This window comes from Thermoascus crustaceus, assembly GCF_041956765.1.
Source record: "Thermoascus crustaceus strain CBS 181.67 unplaced genomic scaffold VTN00scaffold_2, whole genome shotgun sequence".
Classification (NCBI taxonomy): Eukaryota; Fungi; Ascomycota; class Eurotiomycetes; order Eurotiales; family Thermoascaceae; genus Thermoascus; species Thermoascus crustaceus.
This window is the reverse complement of record NW_027192528.1, coordinates 2,579,912-2,595,984: the sequence shown is the minus strand read 5'-3', so window position 1 is coordinate 2,595,984 and position 16,073 is coordinate 2,579,912. Positions and strand designations below refer to the sequence as shown.

At 52.3% G+C, this 16,073-nt stretch overlaps 8 protein-coding genes across 8 annotated transcripts; 6 read left to right on the top strand and 2 right to left on the bottom strand.

Moving 5' to 3' along the window:
• Positions 1 to 390: 390 nt before the first annotated feature.
• Positions 391 to 3,153, top strand: VTN00DRAFT_4485 (uncharacterized protein; the record flags this gene model as incomplete). The annotated part of the gene is made up of 1 exon (XM_069430917.1): positions 391 to 3,153. The coding sequence occupies one exon, from the start codon at positions 391 to 393 to the stop codon at positions 3,151 to 3,153; it is 2,763 nt and encodes a 920-aa protein (XP_069290005.1).
• A 102-nt stretch (positions 3,154 to 3,255) lies between these two features.
• VTN00DRAFT_4484 (uncharacterized protein) lies at positions 3,256 to 4,493 on the bottom strand (the record flags this gene model as incomplete). Its single annotated transcript, XM_069430916.1, has 4 exons — positions 3,256 to 3,314; positions 3,379 to 3,705; positions 3,768 to 3,885; positions 4,377 to 4,493. The coding sequence occupies 4 exons, from the start codon at positions 4,491 to 4,493 to the stop codon at positions 3,256 to 3,258; spliced, it is 621 nt and encodes a 206-aa protein (XP_069290004.1).
• Positions 4,494 to 4,752: 259 nt separating this feature from the next.
• Positions 4,753 to 6,367, top strand: VTN00DRAFT_4483 (uncharacterized protein; the record flags this gene model as incomplete). Its single annotated transcript, XM_069430915.1, has 6 exons — positions 4,753 to 5,023; positions 5,092 to 5,165; positions 5,225 to 5,309; positions 5,369 to 5,575; positions 5,641 to 5,901; positions 5,958 to 6,367. The coding sequence occupies 6 exons, from the start codon at positions 4,753 to 4,755 to the stop codon at positions 6,365 to 6,367; spliced, it is 1,308 nt and encodes a 435-aa protein (XP_069290003.1).
• A 1,188-nt stretch (positions 6,368 to 7,555) lies between these two features.
• Positions 7,556 to 9,275, top strand: VTN00DRAFT_4482 (uncharacterized protein; the record flags this gene model as incomplete). Its single annotated transcript, XM_069430914.1, has 4 exons — positions 7,556 to 8,115; positions 8,185 to 8,535; positions 8,594 to 9,011; positions 9,114 to 9,275. The coding sequence occupies 4 exons, from the start codon at positions 7,556 to 7,558 to the stop codon at positions 9,273 to 9,275; spliced, it is 1,491 nt and encodes a 496-aa protein (XP_069290002.1).
• Positions 9,276 to 10,507: 1,232 nt separating this feature from the next.
• Positions 10,508 to 10,924, top strand: VTN00DRAFT_4481 (uncharacterized protein; the record flags this gene model as incomplete). Its single annotated transcript, XM_069430913.1, has 1 exon — positions 10,508 to 10,924. One exon carries the CDS (start codon positions 10,508 to 10,510, stop codon positions 10,922 to 10,924), a length of 417 nt encoding a protein of 138 aa, XP_069290001.1.
• A 1,055-nt stretch (positions 10,925 to 11,979) lies between these two features.
• VTN00DRAFT_4480 (uncharacterized protein) lies at positions 11,980 to 13,029 on the top strand (the record flags this gene model as incomplete). Its single annotated transcript, XM_069430912.1, has 1 exon — positions 11,980 to 13,029. The coding sequence occupies one exon, from the start codon at positions 11,980 to 11,982 to the stop codon at positions 13,027 to 13,029; it is 1,050 nt and encodes a 349-aa protein (XP_069290000.1).
• A 950-nt stretch (positions 13,030 to 13,979) lies between these two features.
• On the top strand, positions 13,980 to 14,489 carry VTN00DRAFT_4479 (uncharacterized protein; the record flags this gene model as incomplete). Its single annotated transcript, XM_069430910.1, has 2 exons — positions 13,980 to 14,031; positions 14,308 to 14,489. 2 exons carry the CDS (start codon positions 13,980 to 13,982, stop codon positions 14,487 to 14,489), a joined length of 234 nt encoding a protein of 77 aa, XP_069289999.1.
• A 402-nt stretch (positions 14,490 to 14,891) lies between these two features.
• Positions 14,892 to 16,022, bottom strand: VTN00DRAFT_4478 (uncharacterized protein; the record flags this gene model as incomplete). The annotated part of the gene is made up of 1 exon (XM_069430909.1): positions 14,892 to 16,022. One exon carries the CDS (start codon positions 16,020 to 16,022, stop codon positions 14,892 to 14,894), a length of 1,131 nt encoding a protein of 376 aa, XP_069289998.1.
• Positions 16,023 to 16,073: the final 51 nt, after the last annotated feature.

Here is a 16,073-nt window from a genome sequence, read left to right as displayed (position 1 = left end):
GGATCACGGCAGATCGAGACCAGAGGCTCACGATATTCCCACGCGCCGCACGCCCCTTCTATCCAGCCATTATCATACATTTCTGACGTCAATGCATAGCTAGACATGGCTACTTTGAAGGGGCTACAGGCCTCGTGCCTGTCTTGTATATACCCCTTTCCCCCCTGGGCAAGACTACCTCGAAGGTCCTTTCAATGTTAATATTCTCTCTAGGGTCTTCAGAAGTCTTCCAATTTTTGTCCTCCATCTTCTAACTCATTTGTTGTCTGCCTCGGGTTTCCCATGTCTTGTGGAATTTGTTGACGGGCTACGGGCAAAACTGATGTCTTTGCAGCGTTCACAATAAACCAGCGTCTGTCTGCAGTTATCTTGATCCTTTTTAAACGGGAGATGGCTCTCTTCCTCTTTGTGCTCACGCTTCTTTCGGCGGCCAATGCGATACCAGTGGCCAACTATCCTGTCAACGCTCAGTTACCACCTGTCGCTCGAGTGTCAAAGCCATTCGAGTTTGTTTTCTCGGAAAACACGTTCAGTAACGGCGGCTCTAGTATAACATACTCGCTCTCAAAAGCTCCTTCATGGCTGCAACTCGATAGCAGCAGCAGAAAGTTATACGGGACTCCTGGACCTGAAGATGCTGGATCCACGCAATTTGACCTGGTCGGATCAGACGATGCAGGATCTGCGAACATGGGTGTGAACTTGGTTATATCGGAAGAACAAGGGCCAGAACCCGGCAAGCCACTGTTGCCGCAGCTCGCGAAAGTCGGCCCTACTTCAAGTCCTTCGACGATTTTTCTGTACCCCGGTCGGCCTTTCCGCATCCCTTTCGAAAAAGTGATCTTCGACAACACAGATTCCAGCACGATCTACTACGCGACGTCTACGAATAACTCTCCCCTCCCTTCTTGGATTGGCTTTGATCCATCCACACTGAGCTTCTCAGGAAGCACCCCCTCTTCAGGATTTCTAACGTTTACCTTCAATATTGCCGCTTCAGACGTTCCTGGTTTCAGCGGGGCCATTGTCAGCTTCCAGATCGTGATCAGTCAACATATCCTGGCTTTCGAGGACAGTGAGCAAACTCTGAATTTCACAAGAGGACAGCCTTTCAGCACTCCACATTTCCTTGATTCCTTGACTATTGATGGCCAGAAACCAGCGAGTAGTGATCTGACCAGCATAGAAGTCGACTCACCCGATTGGCTCACGTTGGATAATAGCACTATGTCTCTAAGCGGTACAGCGCCAGAGGATGCTGGAAATGAGAATATCACGCTCTCTGTTACGGACATTTACCAGGATGTTGCAAGTCTCTTTATCAGCCTTAAGGTCTCACAGCTTTTCTCCGAGGGAGTTGTGAGCTGCAATGCGACTATTGGGGAAGACTTTTCTTACACTCTCAACAAGTCCCTTCTAAGCGACGATGCGGTACAACTGGATGTCGATTTGGGGGAGGTTGACTCATGGGTGGACTACGACTCTGCCACAAGGACACTTCACGGACATGTCCCCGCGGATCTGAAACCTCAGACGCTCTCCGTCAAATTAATTGCAAGCCAAGGATCAATCAAAGAGACTCGGAATCTGGATATCAACATATCGAGTCAAGGATCTGACAACAATGACCAGAAGTCTTCGGGATCAGGCGGCGGCGTCCACAGGGAAAAGGCCTGGGTCATAGCAGTTGCAGTCGTTGTTCCAGTCGTCGCTGTCCTAGTCAGCGCTGTCATCCTATTCCTTTGCTGGCGGCGGAGACGTACAGCCGCTGTTCTCAAGCAAGGCCAAGAACCGAAAAAAGGCAGACAAGTATCGCCGCCGCCTAAGATACCGGAGTTTAGTTGTCAGCCAGTCGAAGATGATGCAGAGGGGGGAAAGTCCGAAACGTGTCAGAGTTCTATATCTTCGAGACTCCCGAGGCTGGAACTCAGCCCTTTCTGGGCAATTGATTCCTTGCGGAAGAGGAGGGAACAGACCAGCAACATGGCGGATGAGGAAAACCAGCTTCCCAAACCTACGGTCGAATGGGAATCTGGACAGACCACCAGCTCTGAGCCAAATGAAGAGAAGCAGATTGAAGACGCAGTCAGGGAGGCCAAGCGTCTGTCCCAGAACAGTTTGCGTAGAAGCGCTACGAATTATTCGAGAAAACGAGAGCCACTCAAACCAATTCAACCGAAATCCTTCAAGCGAGACTCTGCTGCGTCGTCCAAGTCGAAGAGACACTCGAAACGCTCCAGCGGCATACCGTCTGGCGCTTCAGGTCTCCCGGTGAGACTCAGCGGTGCAGGTCATGGCGCAGGTGGGTTTGGCCCTCCTGGACATGGCGTGGTAAGAGTGTCGTGGCAGAATACGCAGGAGTCAGTTAAAAGCGATGAGAGCAATATCGAGAATATAGCACCGTTATTCCCTCGTCCTCCTGCACAGGAGAAAACGCAGGAGAAGTCGAAGCGGGTTAGTCTGAGGACAGTAAACCCCAGCTCGTCAGAGGCAGATTCACTGGAGGCATTTGTCCACGACCGGGCGAAAAGCAGGAATTCCGACAACCCCCTGTTTTCTGGCAAGCTCAACGGTCGCGCGTCGTCCAGTCTGCGTGCTCTGGAGAGGGCCCGAAGGACCCCCAGCGGGGCAGAATCTGCCTCAATCTCCGCATACATGGATGACTTTAGGCAATTCTCCCAGACAACACGGCGAGTCTCTACAGCAGTGTCTGAGTCTGTTTACACGGACGACAACCGGAACTCTACTCACACGCGGCGGTTATCGCAGTCGTCGACTGCAGAGCCCTTCAATAGGCCGCGAAGGAGAGGCAGTCAGCCCAACTATGCAAAGAAATACAGTGAAATGATTGGGCAACTTCCACGTTTTTGGAGTCAGGGCACTCTGGCAAGCGCGCGTCGTTTCGAATCGGGGCCCTCCCTCACAGGCTCTTCGGAGTACCACGATGTGGTCGACGAGAGACATGATAGCCGGTCACGGAGTCGGAGCCTGACGCAAGCCGGTAGCCAAGATGGCAGCAGTCCAGACAACCGGCCCAGCGAGCGACCGTGGCGACTGGGAGAGAATGAGGAGCGACGGCCAGTCAGTATCGCGGACAGCAGCAGTCTGCGGAGAGTGATGGAGAGCTTGAGAGGCGACTTGGCATTCGTATGACGGCAGGAGAGCGGCGGGAAAACCAGTCATGTTGAGGATGATGGATCTGATTCGATTTTGATGCAACTTTACGGCGCCTGATGGACGGGTTCGGAAAGATACCTACGGAGGAGGGATTTGCATTGTGTATGTTACGTAGCTCGGTAGACATATGGTACCACCTAATAGATGAGATTTAGAGATTATGTCAGAGACAGATTCTTTAAAGCAGCTATGGCGACATACAGAATCTGGGGAAGATCCAGGAAGCTTGGATCTCCCCGAGATCAGGACGAGCGACAACGGCGACGGAGATCGGCCCTGGCAGGAAGGCGGTGGCGGAGGGCGGTGGGCAGTGCGCCGCCCGGGGCGCAGGCTGGCCGGGCCGGCGAGTCGCTGGTGAGATCGCGGGGCTAGAAAAGAGAGAGACAGCAGCATGACAAGCACGGGGCAGGGAACTGCAGGCCAGCGATGCGTCTAGACGTGAAAATTCTGTCTGCTCTAACTGCTTCCCGTAGGACCGGCAAGCAGGAGGCCAGCGTTGCGGCCTGGGCCGCTGCAGCGTCCCCTCGCCTGTCAAGTACGGCGCTTTGTTTGGGGCGAGCGATGAGACTCAATCCCCTTCTCGGCCTCACCGCCAGAGAGAGGCCGTTCGTTGACTCGTAGAACTCGAGGCCAGCCGGGGCCGGACGGCGCGACGGTCGTGTGCTCTAATGAAGAACCCATGTCCGCCGTCGAGCCGTAGCAGAGACGCTGTCAGAACCATTATCAGAGCCCACTCCCGCCAGCGGTTCGCAGCCGTCGCTCTCACCTGTACGGCAGACCACCAAGTCACCAGACGCTAAGCATTTTCGTCATTTCTCTCATCCGAGTGTCTCTCCAACACGCGACTTGCACACCTGCACCGTCACTCTCCGTCCCCTGGAAGCGTCTGAGTTCTGGCAGCCAAGCGATACTTCTCTGCTGTCATTGTCGGTTGCAGCCTCAGCTTTTCTGAGCTGCTCCCCAGAGGCTGCTCCTACTCGTGCGCTCCCCCACATCCGCTCGATCGATTCTGCGCTACGCCTGTGAATACTGGTACTTCCCGCAAGACGCTTCGTCCTGCCTCACTGCCTGTTTCCCACCCCCCTCAGCCCCAGAGTGATACCCCCCGAACGACTTTTTTTTCTCCTGGCTGTGCATGACCGTGGGTAGGATAACACCTCCAGAGTTCACAGCGACCAGCCTGAAATCATGGGACAGACCTTATCGGAGCCGGTGGTAGAGAAGGTGAGGACCTTGACCCCCGCAGTGTCCTTTTTTTTTCCTTCGCGACGTGAGGTGCTTGAGCCCAAGGCAATGTTACCCACCCATGGCTTCATGTGTCGTGTGTCCCCTCATACGCAGACGGATGGAGGCAGGATGTCGCACCTGATGCATCCTTCTTCAAGTGCATCCACGCCCGTCCGCAGCCGTCCGCCACGGGGTGGGGACTTGCAAGGACTCCCCAGACTGCCACCCGCTCTTCATTTTCTGTCTTTCAGCGCGTTGTATGGAGTAGACTGACATTGGATTGCTTCCTGGTCTCTGCAGACATCTTCTGAAGGTCAAGATGAATGTGTCATTTACGGGGTGTCAGCCATGCAAGGCTGGCGGATCAGCATGGAGGACGCTCACGCGGCTGTGCTAGACCTACACGCAAAGTACACAGACAAATCTGATCAGCCCACTGCCCCAGATAAGCGACTTTCGTTCTTCGGTGTCTATGATGGGCATGGTGGAGATAAGGTCGCCCAGTTTGCGGGGGAGAACATTCACAAGATTGTAGCGAAGCAGGAGTCGTTCGCAAAAGGCGACATCGAACAGGCCCTGAAAGACGGCTTTTTGGCCACTGACCGGGCCATCCTCGAAGGTTCGTGGCTGCTCCAACCTGCAGCAGGAGGTCCGGATCGTTGAGGACAGCGTGGCTAATATGTTCAGACCCGAAATATGAGGAAGAAGTCTCTGGCTGCACTGCGTCTGTCGGCATAATTTCCAGGGACAAGATCTGGGTGGTATGTGCACTGCTCCATCCTCTGTCGCCGGTCCTGCTTCATCTGCTCACTGAGGACAGGCAAATGCAGGTGACTCCCGGTCCGTTCTCGGTGTCAAGGGTCGTGCAAAGCCACTTTCTTTCGACCATAAGCCGCAGAATGAAGGTCTGTGCTATCTCGAACCGATCCCTTGTTGTTTCTCCGGTCCTTACAATATCCCATAGGCGAGAAAGCGCGTATAAGCGCGGCAGGCGGTTTCGTCGATTTTGGACGGGTTAACGGCAATTTGGCCTTGTCCCGCGCCATCGGTGATTTCGAATTCAAGAAGAGCGCCGAACTCGCTCCCGAGCAGCAGATCGTTACGGCCTACCCCGATGTCACCGTTCATGAGATTACCGAGGACGATGAGTTCCTCGTCATCGCCTGCGATGGTGCGTATATCCGACCTCTACGAAAAATTTTATTTCCATTGCTAAAATGCCATCCCCGACGGCAGGTATCTGGGATTGCCAATCTTCCCAAGCTGTGATTGAATTCGTCAGGAGAGGAATCGCGGCCAAGCAGGAGCTGCACCGGATCTGTGAGAACATGATGGACAATTGCCTGGCTTCCAACAGCGAGACCGGAGGTGTCGGATGCGACAACATGACCATGGTCATTGTTGGACTCTTGCACGGCAAAACCAAAGAAGAGTGGTACAATACAATTGCAGAGCGGGTTGCCAACGGGGACGGCCCTTGCGCTCCGCCCGAGTACGGCAAGTTTTGCGAGCAACCCACGGACTCGAAGGCCCTACTGACTGACGGGCTGTAGCTGAATTCCGCGGCCCTGGTGTCCGTCATCAGTTTGACGACAGCCCGGATGACTATGAACTCGAACTCGACAACCGACGTCCCTTTAGCGTCAGTTCCGGCAGGATCATACTCCTTGGTGACGGCACGGAAGTCCTGACTGACCACAACGAGGAGGATCTCTTCGACCACACCGAAGAGGACAAGGAACACGCGAACCATGTGCAGAAGAGCTCGATGGAATCCGCCAGGAATGAGCGTGAGGGGACCCCAGGACCCCAAGCTAACCGTGAAGCAACCCCGCAGGCCGGCGAGACGTCTTCTGAGAGCGTCCCGAAGATCTCGGAATCTCCTTCTTCCACCAACACCGAAACGTCGGCCGGAAATGCCACTGGAGATAAAGCGGCGGCTGAGAAACCTGCATCTTCATAGTCCCGGAGTTTCCCCCCTATATTGTTTTTGGTTCTGAAAGTGATGACGGTGTGATCCTATGATTTCATTCTGACAGCGCAAAGCCACAGCCTTCACTCCTTGCCATCCCTTTTTCTCACTCTGTCACAGTGGAGGAGGCGGTATAGGCGAGACAGCCTCTGGAGAGTCGTCTCTTCTTGTCGAGTCGGGGTGGCTTTATGCTTGAGGCGTATGGAGTATCCAGGCCCGCAAGCGTCATGCCTCGACGAAAGAATACGTCTATTTACGTCTATGTTAAAAGATACCGCACGGCACAACCCACTTGAAATCACTCCTCCCCATTTTCTTCTATTTTCATATTATTGCGCCCCCTTTTTTCTTTTTACCTGTTCTCTGTCATTATCGTCATGTCTCTAGGGCTGTGTTGTGGGTAGTGGCAGCAAGGGCTCAGCCGGGATGGATCGGTTGGCTCTGTTGAGGACTGTCAGAGCAGAAGGGATGGGAGGGATGCACGGCGGGATTACACACATCAAGGCGTAACCGGTGCTTAAAGTCTACACGTTTGCGATCATCTTAGCTTGCTTGGACTGGAATCGTACTTATTGAATCCTCTGAAGCGGACTCGACGCCCTGGTCGATGCATAGAGACGATGTACTATCCATTGCCATTGCCCAAGAAGTCATTTTAATATAGATCTCTCGTCATATGGTAGAGGAAACGGTAACAGGGTGTTGAAACGGTAGCTCTCTTACTAAGTCGTGACCACTATTTAGCTGGAGTTCTTGGAACCATGACGTGACCGCGAGCACGGTGGTTGGGGAAGCGTCCGGGACTCCGACATCACCAGGATGCAGACGGATATCTACTATGGCGTCTATCTGATTCTTGTCGTGACGGTTCGTACGAGTTCTTAGCTCAACGGTTCGGCGTCGCGGCCCTCGCTCGCATGCTTGGTCTCTTGGACGTCGACCGTCGATGCAGTCAGAGAAGAGATTTCGCCCACGCTTCCCCACTCGAGTCGACTCCAGAAGCCCCGGCGCCTTGGGCCCACCGCAGGTGTTAGGCCCCTGAACGACACCGTTGTCCATTAATTGTTGTCATATGCATTCGTGTTGACCTCCGGAAGGCGATCAAAAGTTCCAGACGTCGTGTGTTTCCCGGAGGCTCTGCGAGAGAAATAGAGACTGAACAGAGCTCCTTCCACCACCATGTCCTCTCCTTCCTCGCCCAACAACACATCCGGGAAGCGCAAGCGGAGCTCCTCGCAACTCCAGCCCGACCACGTCCCCAAATCTTCCACCGCGGATCTGCTGCAGCCCTCGTCGCGCGACGCCTCAGGCGAAGAAGGTGACGAGTCCGCCGTCCCGGAAGTGTCGGTGGGCAGGCACAGGAAGTCCTCGCAGCAATCGATCGATGCCGCAGGCAACGTTCCGCCGACGAAGCGCGCCCGGACACGCTCCGGCGTCATGACCGACAGCAATGGCGTTGCGGCGGAGGGTCCCTCGATAGGCAAGGAGGACCCGGGGGAACCCTCAGAGACAACCGAGGCCAGCGTCGACATCCAGAACCGCTCCAAGCGGAAGACAGTTCCGCACATCAAGACGTCGGTCACGACGACCGGCAAACCTCCGGGGGAAAGCGAAGGGTTTATGAAGCCGCCCGAGAGGGCTGGACTACAGGATCCTGCGGGCTACCGTACCAACCCTCCTCCTACGGGGAGGCCTGTGCGAGTGTATGCTGATGGAGTCTTCGATCTGTTTCATCTTGGGTATGTTTAGGCTTGGAAGACTGTTGTCAATTGAGTGAGTTGCATCCGCTGACGCAATGATGCTGGCAGACACATGCGACAACTCGAGCAGGCGAAGAAAGCCTTTCCAGAAACCTATCTCATTGTCGGGGTCACCGGAGACGAAGAGACGCACAAGCGGAAAGGCCTCACTGTCCTATCTGGACGTGAGCGGGCAGAGACCGTCCGTCACTGCAAGTGGGTGGACGAGGTCATCCCGAACTGTCCGTGGATCGTTACGCCGGAATTCTTGGAGGAGCACAAGATCGATTACGTTGCGCACGACGACATACCGTACAGTGCGGATGAAGGAGACGACATCTACGCCCCGATCAAGGCGCAAGGTAAATTCCTAGTCACCCAAAGAACAGAGGGTGTCAGCACCACAGGCATAATTACGAAGTATGTTCCTCCGCCTTTTCTAGGGTATGAGTACGACTAATCGCCCCCAACCTTACAGGATCGTCCGTGACTACGATAAATATATCGCCCGACAGTTCAAGCGTGGCGCCTCGAGACAGGAGCTCAATGTCTCGTGGCTCAAGAAGAATGAGCTTGAGATCAAGCGCCACGTTGCCGAGCTGCGCGACAGCATCCGAAACAATTGGACGGCGACAGGGCAGGAGCTGAGCAAGGAACTTCGCCAGTTTTGGCAAAGCAGCCGGCCCAGCAGCCCCGCGCACAGCGCGAGGAACAGCGTCGATCTCGGTGGCTCGCGTAACAGCGTATCGGGCCCGACCGTTGGAAGTGGCGCGCAGAAGACGCATCTCTCACGCTTCGAAAGCTCGAACCACCCTGAGAGCCCTGGTGGCGCTGGAAGGCACGAGGATTTTGCGACGGGGTATAGCTTGGGGTTGATTGGAGGTGTCAGAGCATGGGTTAGTGCTTGATATTTCTTCTAATTCCCCTTCTAATTCCCCTTAGCCCAGGCAGTCTGTCATAGTATGAGATTGATCAGACATTGACATTGTGACGAACAGATGATGCGTAGTCGTACATCTCTCTTCGGCGAGCAGCCCAGTCATCCGCCTTCAGTATACGGAAGCGACGAGGAGCGCGAGCAGAGCAACAGCAACGTGTCCCACGAGCATCTGAAGCCGCAACCAGATTCTACTGCCAAAACAGGCCAGGTTGCAAACTAGGTGGGCGCCGGATCCGATAGAAAAACTAGTCATTTCTTTATTCACCCTATTCCTCCTCTCCCTCTATCCGCTGGAAGAGCATGCAATTGACAGCCTTGAAGTAGTAATGATGCCGGAGATGATTGTTTGCCATGGCAGCGAAGTTTCCCGTTGTGTGCATGTCTTAATCTTCTTTTCTTTTGCTCCGTTTTATAATTATTAGACTACGTCTCTACTCTCCTGTCCTTTCTTCTCAATATGCAACATGATCTAGAGCTGTGTTTGGACCATTTATGTTATCAGTCAGAGCAAGAACAAGAATGAGAATTATCCAAAAGGTGTGATGATAAGCACCATGTTTTAGATGGAGTGTTTTGGTATGAATTAGTTGACGGGTACTAAACAATAAAAATAAAGAAGGAGTGGAAATAATTTGTATTTGAGTTACAAGAAGTAAAAATAAATGTGTATGGAGTAATTGAAAGGAATGTTCCTGGATTTCCGTTATGTGTTTACTGGCCTGCAGCTTTGTCGATGTTGGATGCCTGTCATGCTTCCCCGTACTGCTTTGGATAAGCGACTACTACAGTGTCATCAACTTTGTCTACGATTCTGTCGAGCTTTTTGATATTCTATAATAACCGAAATCTCCATATCGTTATTAACCTTGGTGGAAAGCGTGCGGAGACTTATTCCGTACCTGGTAAGTTTCCGCCCCTAGGTTCCAAGGTTAGGGTTTCAATGAGTACCAGATACCTACTCCGACTCAGCCTTTCTCCATCAGCGTCAGTTTCCATCCCATCTCCAGTTCTTGGCCCCCACCGGGGCAGGGCAGGGCAGCTTGTTTTATAATGGATCGACTTAGGATTTTAGGTAGTCCGTACCCAGTCATATTGAAACGCCCCAGGATGTCGCATAGCTGAGGTCGGTTGTGGAATATCCTTATTCTGTACTGGCACTGCGTAAGTACTTTTGTTTCATCTATCATATCAAGAGTTTGTTGGCTGGTCGGCTATGCTCACTCGCGCATACGACTGCGAGTGTGACTGCGCCTTGTAGTCGCAGATCACCCGAGACATTGACTACGGAGGGCAGTACAGTACCTAGGTATTTTTTTGGACGAAATACGTAAGTACCTATGTAACCTATCGTTTTCTCTCTCGTGGGTATACCTTGTACATGTACATAAATGTACTTTTATACCTCCTATGATAATCAAGTGATAAATTCTTAATCTGATCTATCAACCATCCATGCCAGACGCCGCAACACTCACTGAACCACCTTTCCCGGAACCTCCAACTGCACCTCCACAGGGACATAAACCAAAGAAATACCACACCCCCCTTATCATCCTCCTCTGCTTCCTCCTCGCCATCAACCTCGAACTCACCTTCCAAGCCGTCCCTGGAGACGACCATCCTCTTCAATTGCAACCCAGACACAGCCACAGGTCCAGGCACGGATCCAAGCGCAGATGCAAATTCTATATCAACAGCCCCCCTGACCCTCATCTCGCGCCTCGTGACGGGCTTTGTGTGGAACCACACGTACCTGTACCTGACGGGGAGGACGGGGGTGAGTCCGTTCCTGTGGCTGCCGATCGGGTTCGCGACGCCGGTCGTGTCGTGGTATCTGAGGGATCGGGTGTGGGTTTGGGGGATGTTTGAGCATGGCTGGGGTTGGGAGACTGTGAGGGTTTCGTAGGAGGTATATGTACCTGAGGTATAGATTGGACTGGGCTGGTGGTTTGTGGTTCTTGTATGGAGGGACCTTAAGCCTTAGGGTGATCACAGTGAGATCGGGTTGGGTTCATCGAAAACGGATTAAGGGAGCTAGCTAGATGGGTGCTCTTGTGGACTGTACGGCACTATATATTCGCTCAGGTTTGTCCAACACTTTCCTCATTTATTCGTCATTGCAATGGGGAGGCTCTGACTGAACTGAAGTGAACACTCACCGTTTTGCTCCAAGACAGCTCTTGGGTGGATATCACCCTACAGATGGGAGCCTTGATCTGCTTGTCTCAGTTCTAGAACACTGAACAGAGCAGTGTAGTGAAGGACAATCCCCCCAAGCAGTGTCACCGACAGGGTTTTGTTGCTGCTGCTGAATGATGTAATGTTGGTTGTATCTGATCTGATCTGAGCAGGAAGGAAGGAGCAAGACGAGAGACACGACTAATTTATTCAGTCCCTAATGGGCATTCTTTCTGTTTCATGGCAGTTGTCTTTGCCTGTAACTCCTTTCATCTCCTCTATTTGGGCTGGATGCTCGATATCTGATTCAACCCAGTTGCGTGATTGACAGCATGATATCAGAAGCCTACCCAGTCAAAGTCATGGTCATGTCCAAAGTGAGTCCCTGATGCCGGGGAAGTAATTTAAGCGGTTGCTTAGTTACCTTTTTGCTATTACTATGAAGTCCTGAGGCTGGGAGCCCTTTCGACTTTTTGTTTTCCCTTGACGGCTCTGTCCAGGACTGCGACATAAATTAGTGAAGTGAAGGCACATGGCGTCTGTTGACCTTGCCTCTTTTTCTTCATCTCCCCCACCCGTTTTATCTTCCAGTTCTTTGCTAGAAGTCCAGTGAGGACTCTACAGTACATCCATCCATTCTGGTCAACCAGTTACTTCTTCTTCCCTCTTCCCTCGTCAACTCCATCCGGAACTCAGACACGAGCCTCTCACCTATCGATCTGCACCTTCAAAATTTCGACTCCAAGATGGGCTATCTCGAGAACCTCCCCGCCGAACTGCTGCATCACATCTTCGAGGACCTTGACAGGGAAGACTTGCGCGCCCTGCGAATGGCGTCGCCCGCATTCATCAGCTTCGTCACCCCACGCGTTTTCAGCAAGATATTCCTCAGTGGGAACTCCACGGTGCCGAAAAAGCTGCGGTGCGTCCTGGAGCGGCCTGACCTCCGTCAATACCTTGAAGAGATCGTCTTCCACACGTCAGACCTCTTCAACGAAGTAAACTGCACAGAGGAGGCCATCCTCCGGATAAAAAGGATCGGGCGCCTGCTCACTCGATACGAGGATCTCAATATGAAGATACTCACAGTAACCGGTGAGCAGCAAGGTGTGGGCATGGTGTTGGCATTCCTTGGGCTCGCGGGCGTCACGACAATCAAGCACGTCCGTGGACAGGTTTTCCACTTCTACAGAGAGGGCGGGTATGTGAGATTGTATCCGCATGATTATATGTGCATAAGGCCGTTACTAGAGCGCTTGGAGACTCTAAACCTCCTGGTCAGGAGCGATGCCATCTTTCCGTCCGTCCTCAACCTCTTGCACGACACGCCCAACCTGCAGGAATTCCATTTGGAATGTACCTCGATAATCATTGACCACCTTGAGTTTGGACCTCTCATTGACAGACCTAATGTACCGCTGCCCATAAGCCTCCGGAAGCTGGCGCTGATAAACATCTCCATTACGTGGCAGTTGCTCATGCAGGATATTTTCCGGGCGGCGCAGATCGAGGAGCTATGCTTCCTCGAAGTGAACCTTGAAACCCCGCCGTTTTTGTACCTTGCGAATCTCGGTTTAGATAGAATAGCAGTGCCCCATCACTGGCAGAAGTTTGTGGACGACCTTGACGCTAAGTGTAACCGCTCTGGACGTCAAATGCGACTAATTGTGGGCTGGCTGACAGAATCTTGTTGGATGGACTGGGTGACTGCCGATATCGATGATTCCCGGCTTCGCACCATGACCTTGCAGGCGGTTGATAAGATGACCAACGTTGAGCAATGGCACTGGCCTTGAAGAGACGCACTTTTCCCGATCGAGGGGAGGAGTTCGTTTCCGGATCCGCCCAGGTCCTACTTTTCTGCAACGTCCGGTATCGAAGGTTATGTCAGTCGCTTTCCATCTACCTATATCCATGCTACGGGCCTGGAGGATTCAACTTTCCCATTTCCTGCCCATTTACTATCTCTGTCTGCATCAATCTGTCATTGTGAGCTTTGTACTCCATCTTTGTTCGAAGCCAGGACGTTAGGATTCTGGCGTATCAGTCACATACATACATGCCTAAGTTTCTTTTTCATGTTCTTCCAAGATCATCGTTAGTATGTACAGTAACATGAATGCACAGTGCACTAGGCACCTACCTTCTACAATACATCAATACCGGAAGTATTTGCGTGTGTGCCAAAACAGGTATAAGATGACTAGCGCAGTTCTTGCCCTATTTCGTTTCCTCTTGAATTAGGTAGATTGTTAGAAGATAGATCAATCAGAAGACAAGTAGGTACTTCGCTGGTGATTCGTACGGACTGAATAACTCAGACTGACGTGTGTACATGGATTTGTTAGTGTCATCTAGGATGATGAACCTTTTGGATTAGGTACACTGTCGAGATTTGAGTAAGATATCATGGTACTGGAGCTCCTTAGGGTTTGTCCATTTCGGGAAGCATCGAACAACTTGGAACCTTCCTAGGAGATCTTCCCACCGGCTCCGTACCAGAGGTACTCAGATGGAAGAGGTAGGAGCAACCCACTGCCGAATAGTACTCAGTACCTAAGGCACATACCTCCTACCTGGTTAGGTAGGAATTCGGATTCACCGGGCAGTTAAGTTAGGTACCAGTAGCCGTATTTTGGCAGTTTAGATTAGCATCATCCATACCTCGGTAGGTACATAAGGTAGGGTAGAGTAGATTAGGTCAGGGTATACAGCAAATATCTGTAGACAGAGGGGTACTACGCAAATGGCAATGCAATACCAGAGGAATAATATCTTGGACAATTCAGTCAGGGAGGGTTAGTCTGCCGCAAATACAGACGCATGCAACTACAATAATTAATCCGCTGAACAATAACACAGTACATGACACATGTAAATAGAGGAATCCAGAATTTGGATAGACATGAAGGGAGAACTACTAAATACCTAGTACTGCATGAGACCCATTGCAAGTAGACAGAACTGAATCATATTCAAGTTTGGAAAAAAAAGTTTCATTGTTCAAAAGGGGGTTCTAGTCTTAAACCGAACTATCTAGATCTGATCTAATTTAAAAATGTTTAGAACGTAAGGTGTATCTGTGCATCTGGAGCTCAGTCTGTTCGAAGAGGATGTCTTCTTCACAGAGCAAAAGTTGAGTCAGCCTTCAAATATCACTGGAGCGATCATGCGGATAGCATGTGCCTCCCTGACGTTTTGTCTTGAGCTCGTTAAAAAGGAGCACCCTTACCAGAACCTAAGGAAGATAAAATAGGCGAAACCAGTCTGGGAAAGTAAAGAGGTCAACACGGACAATCAAGAAATAAATAGAAAAACGAGCAGAGATGTCAAACAGGGGTATCACGTAAGCTGTAAAAGCAGATGTGTTGGCACTGCCTTTGTCCTTGGGCCAGTTGCAAAAGGTTGGCAGATGAAGAAAAGAGGTGCGTCCCTGACGCTGATGATTTCTTTGTAAGGTTGTCCACCTCCTGGGTTGCGACGACTCAACGTCTGTTCAAGGCAGTTCGCTGGACGGAAGCAGAAACTGAGTCTGTTTGATGTCTTTCCTGGCGGAGACTTCAGCGCTTGAGGCGATGTAACCTTTCTTAAAGGCCATCATCTTAGCTTCGTGACAGGCTTATCACCACTTACGAAGCGACCAAGAACTCGTCGGCTCTCAAGCTGCCGTTATCGCGAGACGAGGCCTCTTCCGTCTCCCCTCCCTCTCCTGTCTTTCAATCTCCTCCATTAAGCACGGCTTCTTGATTTGAATACCTTCGATCGGCAAGTCCTCTCCTGGAGACGAACACATGACAGCCCGAAGCTGATCACGAAGCTTGACTGCATCGTTCTTCATATCCTCTTCTAGGATGCTCTTCGCGGAGGCATCACACCTGGCCGTGACGCAAAGATCAAACGACCGCAAGCCCCGCACGAACAGCATCGGCGTGACCCAGGCTTCGTCGATCGCGAGCCGGATGCGCTTCCCGCCAATGACGATACCGCCTACGGCACTGCCGCTGAATCGTCCGATGTCCAGACTCAGCTGCAGCTCCTCGAGCTCCGGGAGCGCTTGGACACGCATCCAGAACAGAGCCCATAGCCGGTCGTTGTGGGTGTGCGAGTAGATGGACGACCAGTGCTCCTCTCCAGCCATTGGTTGCCAGACTGGCATCCATTGCACGGTGAGACGCTTGATAGCACGAAGGCGCTCGGGGCAGACACTAGAGGAGAAGGCAATGAACGTGTGCAGGTCATCGACGTCAAAAACGAGATTGGAGTAGGGGATGTCAGCCGCCTCAGCGTAGATGGCGCGACAGGTTCGTAGCAGGGAAAGAGACGAGTTACTCAGCACCTCCGGGAGAAGCTGGTGCGTGTGTGGGTAGAGCATGCGGTCGCTGTGGCCGGCCACGCGGCCGTCATAGACACGCCATCGTGCGGGCGTGACCGGGCAGCAGTGCCGGTTGCGGTCAATGGACGAGGACGTATGTTGGCATCGAACGTGTCGAATCTTGCCCTTGAGCTGAACAAGATGAACGGCCTCGTCACCAAAGACATAGTTGTATATGATCAGGCGGATCTCGGGAGGGAGCTTCTGCAGGAAGAGGCAATCGGACTGCGGAGACATCGGACGGGCGAATGGATCCACGGGCTCCCTGTGTCTTGGAGACATCGTGTCGACCTCAGGGGCACAGATCTTGCGGTTCTGGATCATCTCACGGATGGTTTCCTGCCATCGTCTGCCGGTGGAGTAGTAATGCCAGATGGAGTATGGGTCGCGGAGAAGCCAGGCGTCGAAATGGCGCATCTCGAAGAGGAATTTGGGATAACAGGGAGAAAACGAAGATGAATAGAAGAA